The 17,794-nt window shown below is 39.6% G+C and overlaps 2 protein-coding genes across 2 annotated transcripts; both read left to right on the forward strand.

Annotated features, from left to right (window-relative positions):
* The first annotated feature begins 662 nt into the window (after nucleotides 1–662).
* aldh3a2b (aldehyde dehydrogenase 3 family, member A2b) lies at nucleotides 663–10,109 on the forward strand. Its single transcript, XM_070843288.1, has 11 exons — nucleotides 663–735; nucleotides 2,045–2,207; nucleotides 2,809–3,040; nucleotides 5,028–5,113; nucleotides 5,400–5,608; nucleotides 5,725–5,842; nucleotides 6,121–6,262; nucleotides 6,455–6,621; nucleotides 6,741–6,840; nucleotides 7,996–8,234; nucleotides 9,291–10,109. Exons 2-11 carry the CDS (start codon nucleotides 2,046–2,048, stop codon nucleotides 9,303–9,305), a joined length of 1,470 nt encoding a protein of 489 aa, XP_070699389.1. The 5' UTR covers nucleotides 663–735; nucleotide 2,045; the 3' UTR covers nucleotides 9,306–10,109.
* A 984-nt stretch (nucleotides 10,110–11,093) lies between these two features.
* On the forward strand, nucleotides 11,094–17,613 carry ca4c (carbonic anhydrase IV c). Its single transcript, XM_070844174.1, has 8 exons — nucleotides 11,094–11,190; nucleotides 13,824–13,871; nucleotides 14,434–14,598; nucleotides 14,711–14,856; nucleotides 15,104–15,196; nucleotides 15,273–15,339; nucleotides 15,512–15,675; nucleotides 16,621–17,613. The coding sequence occupies exons 1-8, from the start codon at nucleotides 11,133–11,135 to the stop codon at nucleotides 16,807–16,809; spliced, it is 930 nt and encodes a 309-aa protein (XP_070700275.1). The 5' UTR covers nucleotides 11,094–11,132; the 3' UTR covers nucleotides 16,810–17,613.
* Nucleotides 17,614–17,794: the final 181 nt, after the last annotated feature.

Genomic DNA, 17,794 nt, shown 5'->3' on the forward strand with positions numbered 1-17,794 from the left:
AATGTGCAGATTTTGATCGTTTTACTTATCTTAATTTAGTTTTTAACAATTTTGAATTTTATACAACTGCTGGGACAAAACACACATTGTGAAGGTATCTAGAAGTATCTGTGGTGACATTTCTCACAATATCCAGTTAGATATTTAGAAATGAAGAAAATTATCATCAGATTAATTCAGAATGACAATAATTATTAGCTGCAGAAAACTACAAAATAGTTAAATATTTGCTCCAACAAAGAATAAAATCATCCTTTAACATAAATGCATGAATAATAATAACTTAATGATATGATCAAAGATGGTTTAGTTTTTTTTACTAATAGCTGTTAATAATATAACCATTTTACTGACACTTTTACTTCAGTAACATTTTTAATGAACAGAGTATCTTTACTGTATGGTACTGGTACTTTTATCCATGTTAAGGATCTCAGGACTTCTACAGCTTAACGTCATGTGGTCATTTAAAAAGTAGCTAATTCAGTGTGAACCAAAGTGATGGACCAGCTAACACATGCTAGCTAGCCTGGTGCTAACATGGCTAACAGCTAACAGCTAGCGGTAGCCGTTGATGCTCCAGAGGCAGGCGGTCCTGCCCCCCGGCGAGGGTGTGACCTAACGGGGAGGTAGGTCAGTGTTTCCCTGCCGCTGTTGTCATTCAGCTCCTCGTCTGCAAGCTGTTTCGGCATCAAGACGGAAGAAACTAACCGCGTCTGATTAAAAAAAACTCAGGTAGGACTAAAACTCAAACAGGTAGCGGAGTTCGGCTTAAGACTCGTTAATTAGCCGGTGACCATCGAGTCTGCGGAGAGGTGGAGAAACGATCACATTTAAACACTATTCTTTACAGGAACCCCCTCTGAAATGTGTAGGAATAACAAACCACCAGGGTGACAGATTATAGGAACACACTGAATGACATCTGCCGAGTAGTTAAAGTTAGATTACACCGTTTTAAAAGTCGTGGCCGTGAAGCCGGATGTCATCGGGTTGTTGTATAAACACACATAACGCTGCTGTGACTGAGCGCTCTGTTGTTACTGCACCATCCACCGTGAGCCAGCAGCTGTGTTTCTCCTGTTTCAGCTTATTGTCCTTCCTCCATGAAGAAAGCAGCACAGAAACAAACAGGCTGCCGTCTGACTTTTAAACTGCATCACAGTAGATCAATGATAAGGTGACCTGGTGTGTTTCAGACACTGTGTCTGCTTTTATTAAACTGTAATTTACTTTTGCTGGAGTGGGAGAAGAATTCAGATATTCTAAAATGACTTAAGTTAAAAGTGAATTACTACTGTGTTTGACTAACAGTGTTAAATGATCATTAGTGTTTTGCATTGTTACATTATTATGTAACTGATTTATTATCTGATAAGAGCTGAAACATTAGTAGATTGGTCCATCAGCAGAGAATCACATTTCCATTTGTGGTTTCAGCTTCTCTAATGTGTGTTTTCTGGTATGTTTGTGAAGTGAATATCTTCAGGTTGGTCGGACTTTAAAAAAAGATATATATATATATGTATATCTGATGTCCCATCTGATGTTTTCTGATATGTTATAGATCATATGGTTAATCAAGAAAATAACTGGCAGATTCATTGATAACGCAAATAGCAAGCATCATTTAGATTTTTGCATCTGGTCAAGTTGGAGCTGATTTTACTTTACATTCTGTTGGGTATCTGATTAATATTTCATAACTCATTATGACGTACTAAGTGCCATTAATGGAAACAGTGAAATGCTTTAATGCTTAAATGCTTTGCATCAAAAGGTATTGTGTAACCTCTGTGTATTGTAATCATAACCTGTATGCATAGAAATAACATGTAACAATAATATATCACTCTTCATCATAATAAACGAAAACTGTCAAACGATAGAGGGGAGAACAAAGATGAGAGCAAAATGTCTTGGCTGATCAAAGCCAAACATGGGGTGTGTCTTTGGTCACTGACAATAGTTGTTCCTGATACTCTTGTGGATACAGTCAGTGGATACAGGCTAACTAAAACTATCAGCCTCTCTATTTTCCCAGGATGTCCCGGGAGCAGCAGATGGTGGCTCGTGCCAGAAAAGCTTTTGAAACGGGTCGGTCCAAACCCTTAGAGCACCGGATCCGCCAGCTGAAGAACCTGCAGCGCTTATTCACTGAAAGGCAGAAGGAGATTTCAGATGCCATCAAGAAAGACCTCAATAAGGTGACTTGTGAGCGGCTCTTCCTCACTTTCCTAAATAATAAATATACCTGAGCTCCAATATGCTATGAGAGTAAGGGTCTGTTAAAACTGGGAATGAAAGCAATCAGGGTCAGCTCTGAGTCTGCAGGTCCAAACTTTTAGATTTCTTAGTTTGCACTGGCTTTTGTCTTTTAGTCTTTCCTATGCTGCATTCTTGTGTCTATTACAGGTTTTTGTGGTTTAATCTCCACAACACAAGGATCAGATTTTGTCAGGGATAGAACAAGTCCTGCAGGTATGTGTTTACACAGTTCACCAGGCTTTATCCAGGCAGACAGACATTCAATGTCTAATATTAAGATAGATTAAGAAATAAGGAGACCAGTGAACGAGGAAACTGAATCATATGAACAAACATTCGATAAAATGTTTCCAAAAAGTTGACCAAGTGAGACATATCAAAGCCACGCAGAAAGTAAATCACTTTCTACAAACAACTGTGAAACAATTTAACGATGCAGATATTAATCAAGTAAAAGTTGGATAATAAAGCATATTAAGATCTCCACAAAGGAAGGGGTCCGCTATGAGTAAGTCCGATGTCATTGTCTGTCTTCCCCAGAGCGAGGTGGGCACCCAGCTGTATGAGACTCTGGGTCTGGAGGGTGAGATCAGCCTAGCCATCAGGAAGCTGAAGGAGTGGGCGGCTCCTCGGCCCGTGGAGAAGAACCTGCTGACCATCTCGGACACCGTCTACATCCAGCCGGAGCCGCTGGGGGTGGTGCTGATCATCGGGGCCTGGAACTACCCCTGGGCTGTCACCATCCAGCCGCTCATTGGAGCCATCGCCGCCGGTACTGTAGCAGGCTGTGTGTGTGTGTGTGATGCAACACTATCGGTGTTCATGTTTCTATCTGTCGTCAGTTATCCCTGTGATGGACTTTGAGAAGGAGCTGACCACGTATGATATCTCACATGCAACAGGTTGAATTTTTGAGGCACTGACGCAGGATTTGTGTCCACTAAAGCACAAATATAGCATAAAGGAGTCACAACGTTTTATACGGTCTGTGGTCATAATGTAGAATGAACAGAAAATGCAGAGGAATTTGTTGTGAGCAATATTTCGTACCTGATAGCTGAGCATTTTGAGGCCTCTCGAAGCTCATTTAAGTTCCTGTTAATCAGTGATCAAACACATAGAAACCACCACAACTTTGTCTCATTGTTGGGGGCAGTTCATACGCATAGTTCTGAATTGTTGTTCTTTCATTTTTCAGTCCCGTCCAGTCTCCTTGTCTTATGATCATAACCACTTCCTTTTTTCCTTTTTTTTATGCAAGCGTTACTCAACATTCTTTACTCAGCTTGAGATTACTGGGTCAAAGGCCTCCCTGTGAACTCTAAACTGCAGTCGGGAGAGAGTTATAAGATTAGCAGTACACTCAGAATCAATGACTGCAGGGCTCGGCCATGTGACACAAGGGAAAGGTTAAACTTCTGAGTGAATCACTCATGAATAATTCATTTCTGCCTCAAAAGCTAGCCTTAAATGGCCACCATGCACTTGTAAAGAGGGTGTAAATCAAATGTTTTGGCTCAGCTGTGATCACTTTGTGAACCTCAGTGTGGAGTGTTTGCTTGTGACTGTTTAGCATGACACTGCAGTATTTTAGCAGTCTTTAGTCTGATTCAGTATTTGCTCAAATCTTTTTTTCATTACTTGTTCCCCAGTCATTGTTTTACATATTAGTACCAGGAGGCAGCTCGTTTGTGTTTCATTTGTATAAAGGCTGTTTAGACTCAAACACTGATTGCATGTTAAAAATGGACTGTCCTGTCAGGCAGTGCAGTATTTGCACTGCATGGACTTTAACCATTGCTCCAGCATTATCAGATCTTATCCTGGCCATCATATCAGCCCAGTAGGCCACAAGTCTTTTGGATTTAACACATTTAAAGATATGAAACATGGGCGGTTGCTGTAACAAAAACACATGACTACAGTTTCAGGTCCAGAAAATGAGCGTGATGTGTTATCATATACCATATAACACTCTTCTGAGCTGTAACATGTATTCATTGCAAGTTCAGTTTACTTAAGCGGTATTGTGAAAAGGTAAGGCGAGGCAGCTTTATTTCTAGAGAACATTTCATTACAGAGAAACTCCATGTGCTTCACATTTAAAAAGAGACGTAGAAAACACCAAGCAAAGAGGTTGCAGGATTAAAATGCTGTTTATCTAGAGAGAGGAGTGCATTTGGCAGAGGTGGCTAAGAGTAACATGGGAGAAAACAGCAGCAGATAACCTCTGACAAAGATCACCAGTCATAGCATTTGAGTGATAACCAACAGGACAAAGAGGCACTGTGGGAGCACAGGTTACTTTTTTTCTTCACAAGAAAGCAATACCTCACCAGGCAATCTAAAATAGCAATGTATGTGTAATTAACAGTTAATACATATACACCCCAATAAAAAAAGAACCCCCATATATCAACAGTGAACAACTAACTGGTGAACATATTGGACCAGCTACAGAGGCAGATATTATCCCCCAGGAGTCGGAGCTGAAAGAGAATAAATATTAGCATAGTATAAATATAAGTAAATATTGGACTTAAATTCATCACGTGACCATGAAACAAAACTCCAAATGAATGATAGTGTTGCTCCTTAACTACTGTTACAGTGTTTGCAAACATGTTCACTATACTAATTGATATGACTGATGATATGTAAAAGTTGTGTTTCCAACTATTTTACAGTGCACATAATAATATTTTGTATCAATGATTCCAACTTGTAATACCTGCTGCTTTTGTCTTTTACCTGTCCAGGTAATGCAGCCGTGATCAAACCGTCTGAGGTCTCTGTTCACACTGCGAAGGTCATGGAGGAGCTGTTGCCGCTTTACATCGACAAAGTAAGGATAAAAACACAGATGTGTTTACAGCCCATGATAAAAGCTTTTTTTCTGCAGGCTGCATGTGCGCTGACACTGTACATACTATAGTATATAAACTTTACATGGGCCGTCATGCATACAATTTTAATGGGCAAATCAGCTTTTATCAACAAAGCCTAAAAAGAAATGTATTTATCTAAGACTTGATATCACAAGACTTGATTAAAAGTCATAGTGCTACAAAGACAGATAGCTAGTTGCCACTTTGTCATGACTGAATGTGTGTTTCGACCCTGTGTGTCAGGAGCTTTACCCTGTAGTAACCGGAGGAGTGCCAGAGACCCAGGAGCTGCTGCGCCAGAGGTTCGATCACATCTTCTACACCGGCAACAGCATGGTGGGCAAACTGATCATGGAGGCTGCTGCCAAACACCTGACCCCTGTCACCCTGGAGCTGGGCGGCAAGAGCCCCTGCTACATCGACAAGAACTGTGACCTAAGCATAGCCTGCAGGTCAGGACAGTGATCAAATCTTCTCTTATGATCTCATTTTGTTTCATCTCTCATTTCCTCATGTAGTATTTGCATTTAAATAACATTTTCTACATCCATCTTACACTGCTGTATAGGCGGATCACCTGGGGAAAGTACACTAACTGCGGTCAGACCTGTATCGCCCCAGACTACATCCTTTGTGAGCCCAGCATCCAAGACCAGGTCATCCAGGAGATCAAGAAGTCCATTAAGGTACTAAAGACCTGATGACACAGCTCGGAGTTAAGAGTCAAACGCTAAAGAAAAGTTATGTTCCATTTCCAATTGTAAACTTCAAAAAAACAGGTGATTCTGTCCAAAAGCTTCACTATCAAAGGCCCCAAAATGACAAAAAGCAGTAACCTGTATTGTCATGTTATTATGGGCGAGTACCAAAGCAGTCACTCGTTTAGATTCTTCAGTTAATTCACTGTTCTTTGCCCGGAGTTACAATAATATTTGTGTAGTGATGAGATTGTTTCCTCTGGCAGGAGTTCTACACAGACAACCCAAAGACCTGCCCCGACTACGGACGCATCATCAACCAGCACCACTTCAAGAGGGTAATGGCCATGTTGGAAGACAGCACCATCGCTGTAGGAGGAGACAACGACGCATCAGACTGCTACATAGGTAACACTTCTGCCAGCTCCTCACACGAAAATCAATCTGGACTTATTTTCCTGAATACGAGATTCAGGTCTCTCAAAAGCATCTACTGGTGGGATTTTCTATGGTTTCCTTACAGGCAACTAATGTGAATTTACACATGTTAAGTATTTAAGAACAAACATATGATAAATAGCATTTCTGTGTTGTGTTTAGCTCCCACAGTTCTGCAGGACGTGAAGCCAGAAGCGAAGGTGATGCAGGAGGAGATATTTGGACCTCTGCTTCCTATCCTGCCGGTCAGCAGCCTGGACGATGCGGTCAGATTTATCAATAAAGGAGAGAAACCTCTGGCCCTGTACGTCTTCTCACCAGATAACAAGGTATTTAACATCAGACATGTCAGCGGTGCAGACACACAGCAGTAAACATGTACAAACCCCTACATGTACATTATGTAGACTTATGGGCATAAAATTAACGTTTCATGTTCTCTTTGAAGGTGATAAAGAAAATGACAGAAGAGACCTCCAGTGGAGGACTGCTGGCCAACGACTGTCTTGTACACTTTTCTGTCAGCTCTCTGCCGTTCGGAGGAGTGGGTGGGTACACACAGGGACACGTCTTTCCAGAAGTGGTACTAAAAGCAAGAGTCTCGTTTTCTTATTCACTCAGTGGTGCCACCTCACTCAGAACTACTCTCAGTGTCAAGAGGTGCAGTGAGTGTTAGTGAGATCCATTAACATTCATCAAAGTCATTAGCCTTTCAATAGCCCTTCAGTAGCTCACACATACATTTGATGGAGTAAATGAGTAAATATGTGTGTGTTACTCAGCCCCTGAAGGAGAACGTAGGCCATGCAGTGTGACATTGTGGCAACCAAAACAAAACAATTTGATTCATTTTTTGATGCCTAATGAATACAACTCATGTATATAATGCATCACTGACAAACCATTTATTAGAAGAATCTTATTATTTATTATTAATTATTACCATCAATATGTTTTTTAGACTGCCAGACTTTTCAAACAGCCCTATTCAGCTATTTCAGTTTGGTTTCAGTTTGGAGATAATTAATCCATCACAGTGAACATATAAGCAGTTTTATGTGTTTTGTCAGTGTTCAATTACCATCGTATGATAATTCAACTGCGGTGAAATCTCTTCCTTCAAGAAAAAGAGTTCAAGAAAACCCTGACATCAGACATTTTTAGAGTTGATGGTCGAATGAACTTGAGTAACCTCTATAATACAAGAGACACCAGATGTGATCATTCTTTTGTCTATTTTAACCTCTGTCGTCATCATGAAGCAGCAACATGTTTTGCTTCCAGTTGTACTATGATGAAACAATAACTTTAAAGGTCCCATATTATGCTAAGTTTAAGGTTCACACTTTGTTTTGGGCTCCCACTAGAATAGATTTGTAGCTTTAATGTTCAAAAAACATTCAAACATTTTCCAGCACTCATATGTTTCTGCAGCATCTCTCTTCACCCTCTGTCTGAACGCTCCGTTTTAGCTACTGTCTCTTTGGTCAGTTCACCAAAGCCTGAGCGAGCACCGCCCACCATGTTTACACATCAGCTTCTTAATCAAAACAGAAATGGAAACCTCTTTGTCTACAGTATGGGCAAAAATAAAGAAACCAGCATGTTAGTCCCACTGCTAGTGGAACATTGTTCTTACTGTCTGAATGACATTGTTAGCTCATGTCAACAGTCAAACGATCTCTCTCTGTTTTCATGTACAGGAAACAGCGGTATGGGTTGCTACCATGGAAAGTACAGCTTCGACCAGCTGAGCCACCTGCGTAGTTGTCTCATCAAACAGCTGAAGATGGAGGGAGTGAACAGCATGCGCTACCCGCCCCACACGCCCAAGAAGCTGGGCTGGGCGCGCTTCTTCATCCTGAAGAGCGTAGACCTGGGCTGGATAGGGCGGATGGCGCTTTTAGCCGCCCTGGTCGTGGTGGCTGCGGTTGTGATACAGGTGAATTACAGACGGAGAGAAGAAACAGCACTATGATGGCAACTGGATATGGCAATGGCAATTTTATTTATATAGCACAGTTCATTACTGGTAAACTCAAAGTGCTTAACATTAAAAGGCAATAATTAGAACATTTCCACATAAACATAAGCAACATATGAGTGGAATGTATGTGCTGAGCAGACATAACATATTTGCATTATGTGTGGGGAAGCAAAGCTTGAAGAAAAAACATTTGTCCAACAAGTCCTAAGATTTTAATTTTGGTGGTGAAATGTAACTAAGTGCATCTACTAAAACATGCATGATATTGTTATTTTTCCTCAGTAAGTAATTTAAATACTTTTTCTTAATATATTAGCCCATAAAACCATTTAAGCCTTCCCATCCTAATCAACCAACACTGATTATAAAACCATGGAAATTGCAATCATAGGAGATTATTGTTTATTAAATGTAAACAAGACAGATGTGTGTGTTGAATAGATGCATGCATATAAACAAAAATGAGCATTTCTTGCCTTGTAATACTTCAAAAAAGTTCTTTAAGTGTTTTGAGGCTTTTTGAAACCAACCAAACCAACCTGGCGCATTGTCTCACATTTTATGGCACATTTCTGCCACCAGCTGTCAGTACGTGTTAGTGCCCTCCACAGTCACCTCTGTTTGTTGAGCACAGGGTACAAACAGGACAGAGACCACAGACTGTGTAAAAGAAGTGGCTGTCAATTCCTGGTCTTAAAAGTGAAGCCAATGCAGAAGCGCCTTAAACCTGCGTTCTTTCTGATGTCCAGCAGGGGGCGACTCTGCTTTTTGCAAAAAATAAGGCAGAATGACTGGAGGTCAATGAGAAAATGACCCTACTTGATTTATTACCTCAGTAAAAACTTTTCTAATGAGTTAATGGTCTCAGTCGCTAATTTTAAGTCTTCTTCAACACAGCATGGTGTTCATTTAGTGTCTATGACAGGGACCCACTCATAAATACGCTGCTCTACAGCACCACCAGTGGGCAAAACTAATTAACTGACATGTTTTTCTTTTTCTTTTTTACAGAATTATCTCCTTTGAAGATCATCCTGCTGCTTCCCAGTCAAGTCTGTCATTTCCTTGATCCTGAGGACCAACGACAAGAAAAGAGCAGCATGAGTTTTATATAATTTCATCAATAAGTTGATATCAATCAGATAAGCATCTGCACAGCACAGCCGTAACACAGGGAATGTTAAACGTGTTGCCTTTGTCCATTTTACATTTCAATAACGGTGTCTGAAGTTTCATGTAGCTGATCGTAGAAAGCATCTTATTTTCATGAAGGTAATTGTTTATTCGCAGATATGGTTCATAATATCCATGTTCCTTTTTAACCCATTAGATCAGGTTTGCGTACCTGAAAAATATTTATTAAATACACTTTTAAATGAAGTAACAAAATGTGTAGAGCCACTGTACAACTTCTAGTAGGATGTCAGGGTTACCTCCAGTTAATTCTGTGTCCATCCCATTTCAAGGACTCATCAGTGTGAAGGTTTGTGATCATTTCAGTGTGTAGCGTTAGCAGCAGAGATGAAGACATTATGTCTGTCAGTCAGTCTGTCTGTGAGTCAGTCTGTGAGGCTTCAGGGGTTTTCAGTCCGTTAACTGACTACAGCCTGTTGGAGTCAAACAGGATCAAGTTTTTATTTCATTTTTCCTAAAACACCAAATGCCTGTAAGACATTCAAGCAACCCTGTAAATAGTTTTATACTCTTTAAACAGCAGTAGTTGCTAGATGTTTGTTTTTTTTAATCGCTTCATTCATTTTAAATTAATACCTCAATAGATATAAATGTATTTCTATATTGGATTAATATTCAAATACATATATTTCTACATGTATCAGTTTGTGTTTTCATTATTTATACTCTGTTTATTATGTTGGTTTACTAACTTTCTGCTAATTGTAGTGTCCTCTGTAGTCTTTGTTAGAGATACACTCCCAGGTCCACAGTTTACAGTGAGACTATTAAATATACATAATTACATGACTTATCTTAATCATTTTGGCAGTTAATGTACAAAACATTCATGTAATTCTGGGTTTCATACAAAAAAATCACAGAAGATTTGCAAGACTGCAACATTGGGAACAGTCCTGCCCATTTTAAATTCAGCAAACTAACAAAATAAAAAAGTTTTTGAACTGAACTAGACTGTAAACTAGACTACTAGACTGTAGATGACTGTAGTTTTTGTTCTCCATGATGTTCCTGAGCTTGTCCACAATTAGTTTTAATCTAAGATGTGAGCTGCTTCTCCATTTCCACTGTATTCACCATCACACACAAAACACACAACAGTTTGACTTGTCAGAGCAGGAAAAGCATATTAATATTGATTGATGATATTAGTTTTTAGTGAATGTAATATATGTTATTAGTTACACCTGTATTTTACCATCAAATTTTAGAATGTCATAAAAATTCAACATGTATGCCAACATGTGTAAGCTTGAAAGAGTACAGGATTAAGCTGCGACATTGTCAGACTCAGTTCTGGACTGTTTTTTATTGAAAGAGGATCAAAATCTATGTGTTTTTTTGTGTATGTGTGGGAGGAGGAGTAGTAACACAAAAACACATGGGAGAAGAACAATAAGTACTTCTGATGAAGATAAGTATACATGTATATAAGTAACACCACAGGTGTCTGTCCAGGTGTCTGTCATGTTTGCTCAGAGTGTTGTTTTTCTCTCTCTCTCTATTCATCACACACACACACACACACACACTCGCACACACACACCTTTTGTCATACTCATGACCGTCTCCCTCTCCCCCTCAAATGCAGCTCAGAGTCAGTATGTGAAGCCAGCTGAAATTAGTCTGTCAGGATCTTCTCTGGTCTCTGTGCTGATCATGGATTTTTCTGTCTGCCTCCTGATTCTGCTGCTTTCTCTCCTCTCTCAGTGCACAGGTAGGACACACACACACACACACACACACGCTCACACACACACATACAAACCTAGGACAAGTACTAGAACAATTAAAACTTCTTGCTCACACTTTGGTTTAATATGGGAGTTGTTTATAACTCGAAAAATCAATAGTTCAGGTTAGAATTAAAAGCATTATGTTGAAGAGGTCTGAAAGGCCACAGCCACACAAAACAAATTTTACAGCTTAATGTAAGTGATTCTCAACCTGGAGTAAGAGAGGCGTCACAAGATAGTTTATTTTTATTGAATTTCATCTTTTCATGTTCAACTGTTCACAGCTGGTAGACTAAAACAACAAAAGATGAAGGGTTTGAAGCAGGCCTGCAGCTAATAACTAATTTTATTACCATTTAATAATCAGCTAATTATTTCCTATTCTCCAATTTGAGAAGCTGCCAAATATTTCCTCGAAAATGTATTTTAAAGATTATTCAGTCATCAAAATAGTTGCTGATTCATTTTCTGTCTGTAAGCTAATCAGTTAATCAACTTATCTTTGTAGTTGCTTTGTTAAGAAGCCAGACTTTGTAACTTTTGTTGAAAAGCTTTGGTTACAAAAGAAGAGTCATAAAGTCACAGCTGCACAGCAATATCCATCTAACATTAGCCATCAAGCGTTATTGGTCACACCAGACCTAGTAAGGCTTTATCATCAAAACCTCTGGGTGTAATTTGTTTTTTAAGAGGAAGAAAGTGTTATTTCTTCTTTCAAAACTCACACTAAGTAACTTTAAAGGCTGAAAATGTCAGAAACCACCGATTTAATCACTGAATTTATCAAGCACGTTCATCAGAAAATATCATGTAATCATAAAAGAAAAGAAGGGAATTAGAAGAAACAGTAAAGCTGGTGGATTTAGCGTGGATTGTCTTAGGCTTGACTTTTCTGTACTTCTCAGTTTGGCACAGGTGTATGAGCCAGGTGGAGTAAAGCCAGCCTCCACCTGTGCATTGTTCTCAGTTGGTGAGAACTGCTGTCCCCTTTCAAAGAATGGCATTGTGGGAGGCAGCGGGGTTAATCTGTGTTCCTATATTAGCTAAATGGTTCTCTATAGCGCCCTTCATTCCCACCACGGAGTCAGACACTGGAGTTTCATTCACATGGGCAATACAATACACAACCACGGCACAAGATAAATGACTTCATCCGCACCTGTTGGATGGACGCGTTTAATGCAGCGGCGCAGAGTTAAGGAGCTGGATAAAGGTTTTCTGAGCCAGCGAGCCACTTTACGCTGAATGCAATCAGTGTAATCACAACCACTTCTGCACAACACACAACTCGCTGGTCTCAAAGATTAAAATCTATCTGTATTTCTGTCTTAACAGCTGATTCTTTGATTTAGAATTAATAATTGGAATCAATAAAGGACAATGGCTTTTACTTAAACTAATTTAATGCAGGCATTATGATCACAGACGCCATATTTATCAGTGGAAATCAGCCCATGGTCTATATACTCAGCTCTGGTAGCTGATGGCATTAGTACTTTCTTCCTAATAGAGAAAAATCTATTAGCAAGTACAGCAGAGCTCCGACTGTTGTGTACACAACTTTAACATTTTATAGAAATATTTTTTGGTTACAGTTTTTTAGCAATAAAAACTTCTATTTCAATTCTATTTATTTCTCACACAGAGCAATACCACATAGAAAGCTTGATCTGCAGAGTACAATTCACAATATTCACAGTTTTCTGCTCACAATAGTCTCAATGTCGTTTCCTGGGAAGAAAAATGCATTTCTGACATTTCAACTCATTTAGTGTTTTAAAATATGCAAAGAGTTTTTTTTCTGTTAGAAATTTCACAAACACAAATCTCATGTCCAGGTCACATCAGGTCATGGCCTGTGATCATGTGACGTGATGATGTTGTAAAGACAAATACAATTTCAAGCATGTATTAGCTATCTGCCAAGGGCAATGTGGTTTTTCCAAAAGTAGATCTTTATTTTTCCTAAAATGCATCAAAACAATGCAGATATACTTAAAAAATGTACATATAATATCATTTAATAAATTCCCCACCGAACATCATGTCATAGATAATGTATAACATTTTTGTGTATATGTCCTACCGTTATTACAGCAGCTTTCTGGCTAGTTAGCTGGATACAAAGTACTAAATAAAAGCACTTGTATGTTGTGTTTTTAACCCGACATGCTCAAGACAGCCTCACTGACGGCCCTGTAACTGTAATACATCATTCATTTGTAAATGGAGAAAATTTGAAAGTTTTGTCTTGTTTTGTTCATATTAAGTGCTATTAGAAGGCTCGTATTGAACTGATGAGCACTAAAAAGGCACCAGCAGGACAGGATTAGTAATGTGAGAATTAATAATTATCTTGGCTTATGTGTGTGTGACATAGAGCTGCGGAGCACAAACACATTAACAGATCAGCTGGTAAGATTGCTGACTGAGACAAAAAAAACACTGAGGCTAATAGAGCGTGAAAGTGAGAGGAATTAATACTCATTTATTAACTGGAGAAAGCGTTCTTGTTGGGCACAAAGGAGAAGTGTCCTGAATAAGAATAAACGGTGTGTCTGTGTCTGACCTGAGGACTCTCTGTCTGTCTGTCTGTCTGTCTGTCGGTCTCCAGCTCAGTGGTGTTACCAGAGCCAGTACTCCTGCGATGACACATGCAGAGGTAAGATCAGACGGAAAAAGACCCCCAAATATTTTAAGAAACACACTCAGAAATGAAAGAACACCCTTGTGATGAATTCAGACTTAAAGTTTTCATCATTCAGACTACTTGGCAAGAAGACACTGTTTATAATCTATAATCTTTTCTCATTACCATTATTAACAATGCACTACATGACCACTTGTATGTGAAAGGGAAGAACTCAGAGATTTACCCACAAACTCTTCAGTTTCCCTCAGCTCTATGGAGCTTTTATGTTTTAGCTCGTTGTTTTACAGCCCACAATTTAACAGTTTTGGTTCAGTGTCTCATTCTCATAGTGCTGTTTTCTGTGAAAAAGCTCTAAAAAAGCCACAGTATGCTTGCAAGTTGGGTTGAGACATTTTGACTTTTATTTTCTGGTATGAGTGAAGTTTGATCCCACAACACCCATAATGTAACCCAACACTTTCTTTGGATCGTCCAGCCTTCATAAACATGTTTCAAACAACACACCGGCAGTTTGTCATGCAGGCTGCTTTTTTTTTTTTTTGATGATGTTGCTGCTGTTTGTGTTGTTTAGACCCTAGCCACTGGGCAGCTCAATTTCCCAGCTGTGGAGGATTACGCCAATCACCAATTAACATTGTCACCAGCAAAGTGCACGTCAACAGCGCCCTGCCACCCTTCGACTTCATCGGTCACACAAACACAATCAACATTACAGTGGAAAACAAAGGACACTCTGGTAAAACAAAGCCTGCATTGTTCTCTTCCCCTCCAGACCAATTTCTTGCACCTCTGTTTTGTTAATATGCTGTAAGTCTGACACCTGTATTGACAGTCTCTCTTCCCTGTAGCTCACTTTGCTTTGCCACAGTCGGTCCGACTTACCGGAGGAGCTCTGCCCGGTCACTACAGAGCCGCCCAATTCCACTTCCACTGGGGTGGAAACGGGAGACCAGGATCAGAGCACACCATTGACGGAGAGAGGTTCCCTATGGAGGTACATCACACCGGAGCTGGAAAACACAGGAGTTATCTGTTTTTTCCAGCATTGTTCATTAGAGGGCCAACATTTGAATTAAAACTCATTTAGCAAAAAAAAATCCTACGTGTTCATACATGTCTGTGGAAAAAATATTCCTTTATTTACTCATTTACCCACAAAGCTCTTATCAAAGTGCAGTACAGGCACTGAAGTTTGAAATCCACTCTACTTTAACTAATTCTACTGTGTTTTGGGTTTCCAGCTGCATATAGTTCACATCAAGGAGCCGTACGGCTCTCTGGCAGAGGCAGAGCATGATATGGCGGGTATAGCTCTGCTCGCCTTCCTGTTTGAGGTAATATGTTTAGATGTATTAATATTAAAATGGCTATTTAGGCTCGTGCCATAATGTTGGCGTGTCTTCTTCACAGGAAACAGCAGATGATCATCCACATTTGGACGCAGTAATCAATGCTTTGGGCCGAGTACAAAACAATGGTATGAGCTTGGTTAATTCAATTGGCAGAACAGAAAAACATGGAATAACTGACTTTGTTCTACTATTAAGGGTCCTTAGCTTTAGACTGTCAATGATATCCAGTTTTGTCTTGATAATTTGACCAAATCCTAACTTTGCTCTGTAACACTTCTCCCTTCATCCCGTGTTAAGGCAGCAGCACAGTGATCCCAAACTTTAGACTCAGTGACATCATCCCATTGGCGAAGGACCTTGACAATTACTACCGCTATGTGGGCTCCATGACAACTCCAGGATGTGAGCAGGCTGTTGCATGGACGGTGTTTCACAAGACTCTGTCCATCAGCAGTCGACAGGTGAGCATCCATCTATCTATCTATCTATCTATCTATCTATCTATCTATCTATCTATCTATGTATCTATGTATCTATCTATCTATCTATCTATCTATCTATCGATGAGATTTACAGCAAACCATAACAATATTAACTATATCAAGGAGCATAATAACAATAAGCATAATGATTAATAATGAGCTATATGGTAACAGTGGAAAACATGACAATAGTTAATATATGAATAATAATAACACAACTAATATTGGTAAAAAGTGTCGGCGGCTGACGATCTGCAGCAGTGATTCATGAAGCCAGAGAGCCACAGCAGGAGAACCAGGACCAGGCTTTGCCTCCATCACTACTTTTTAGGAAGTTTTATGAAGTAGACCTGCATTTTGGGAGCACAGTGCTTTAGTGAGGTAGTACGGTACTATGAGCTCTTTAAGATATGGTGGAGCCTGACCCTTAAGAGCTTTGTAGATGAGAGAGAGGATTTTTAATTCTATTCTACTACTAACTACAGACTGAAGGGCCAAAACACACATGACCTTTTAACAGCACCACCTTGAACCTTCAAACTTACCTTAGACATAAAATAAGGATACAGTCGAGCCTTTTGGAGCCCTTCAAATGATTCATTAAATGACTTCTACATAGATTGATATGATTAGAGATTTGGGAATAAGATTGAGTAAAAATAAGTATTTCTTATTGTGACTTTCATTCTTAATAACTCAAAATTAAAAAAGTGGAAAGTGAATGTCAAAACTCTGAAGGATCAGTGCCTGGAAAAGCAACCTTTGAGTCACTGACAGAAACAATGTCCCTTGTTTGCATTTGAACAGCATAAATGTCACTTTATGCTGCAATTACTGACTGCAAATGTTAAATCTGCGCCCATTTCCTTTCCTTTATAAACGCATCTCCTCAATCATTCACTTTTTTTCCCCTCTCCACCACAGCTGGATGCAATAACTCAGCAGTGTCGCTTCTGGACGGGACAGCCCATGACTGACATCTTCAGACCCACGCAGCCTCTGGATGGCAGAGTAGTCTACCGGTCCAAGGCAAGTGCCGCTCTGACGAGTGTGATCCAACTGTGGGTCGGTGTTTTCTCAGCTGTGCTCGGGACAATGGGTCTGATACACTGACTTTATGACTTTAACTGCTACTGTTTGTAGAGAGGCAACTTTTACCTGTGTTATAAAGATATCTCATCTATTGGATGGATTGCCGTGTGGGATTCTGTACAGACATTCGTGGTTCCCAGATGATGTACCCTACTGACTCTTTTCCTGTAGCTCCACCCTGAGGATCACATTTGTGGTTTGAGTGAAATATAACAGTTGGATGGTTTGCCATGAAACGTGGTACAGACATTCAGGGCTCCCTGAGGATAAATTGTATTAGATTTGGAGCAGGCAGTTCTCTGGAAAAGAGAGAGAAAAAGGCCAGGATTTGTACAGCTTTCCTCCTGCAGCTTTCCTCCTGCAGGCTTCCTGTATTTGTCCAAAGCCCCTCCAACCAGACGAGCACATGCTTACACACACGCTTCATATATGCAGGAAAGTGAAGTTAGCAGCTTCAACAGATCATGTTTGTGATCCCACTGCTTTTATACTGTATAGCAGCAGCTCTGTGAGAATTACCATCCTGTTTTCTTTGCAGAACTTGTGGACTTGTAAAGCCCTTTGAAATGATTTTGATTAGAGGCTATAACAATATAAACTGAGCTTTACACTGAAAGGTCATTATTGGAGGCATTTTCTGGTGTATATTAAATCAAAATTTTCCTGCCATACCTCCCCTTGCCCGTCACCAATTATGCACCCCCGCTTTTAATCATAACAAGGCACCCATGATTAGGGGTCAATATTTTATATTCACACATTGTGGCTTAAAATTTAATTTTCCTTTTTCAATGAGACAGAGGTGTGATTAATAAAAAGCGTCGAATTACGGTTAGTTTTAAGTTTTTTTCTTTCTTGCCGTTAGAAGCTGAGAGACTTTCCCTTTTTCAAGAACTATTTCTTCTTTATTTGTCACATATATTGTTCTCTGTACTGTTGTCCAGACAACTGATCATAAAAAGAAAGTTAGACAATTAAGGCATTCCCTAAATGTACTGTACACTTG

The sequence above is a fragment of the Pempheris klunzingeri genome, chromosome 14 (assembly GCF_042242105.1).
Source record: "Pempheris klunzingeri isolate RE-2024b chromosome 14, fPemKlu1.hap1, whole genome shotgun sequence".
NCBI lineage: Eukaryota > Metazoa > Chordata > Actinopteri > Acropomatiformes > Pempheridae > Pempheris > Pempheris klunzingeri.

Coding starts and splice junctions, on each gene's coding strand:
- ca4c (XM_070844174.1), top strand. CDS start 11,133: ATGGATTTTTCTGTCTGCCTCCTGATTCTGCTGCTTTCTCTCCTCTCT. Junction 14,599..14,710: donor GGAAAACAAAGGACACTCTG/GTAAAACAAAGC, acceptor TCTTCCCTGTAG/CTCACTTTGCTTTGCCACAG. Junction 15,197..15,272: donor TGCTCGCCTTCCTGTTTGAG/GTAATATGTTTA, acceptor TCTTCTTCACAG/GAAACAGCAGATGATCATCC.
- aldh3a2b (XM_070843288.1), top strand. CDS start 2,046: ATGTCCCGGGAGCAGCAGATGGTGGCTCGTGCCAGAAAAGCTTTTGAA. Junction 3,041..5,027: donor CATTGGAGCCATCGCCGCCG/GTACTGTAGCAG, acceptor TTACCTGTCCAG/GTAATGCAGCCGTGATCAAA. Junction 6,841..7,995: donor TCTGCCGTTCGGAGGAGTGG/GTGGGTACACAC, acceptor TTTCATGTACAG/GAAACAGCGGTATGGGTTGC.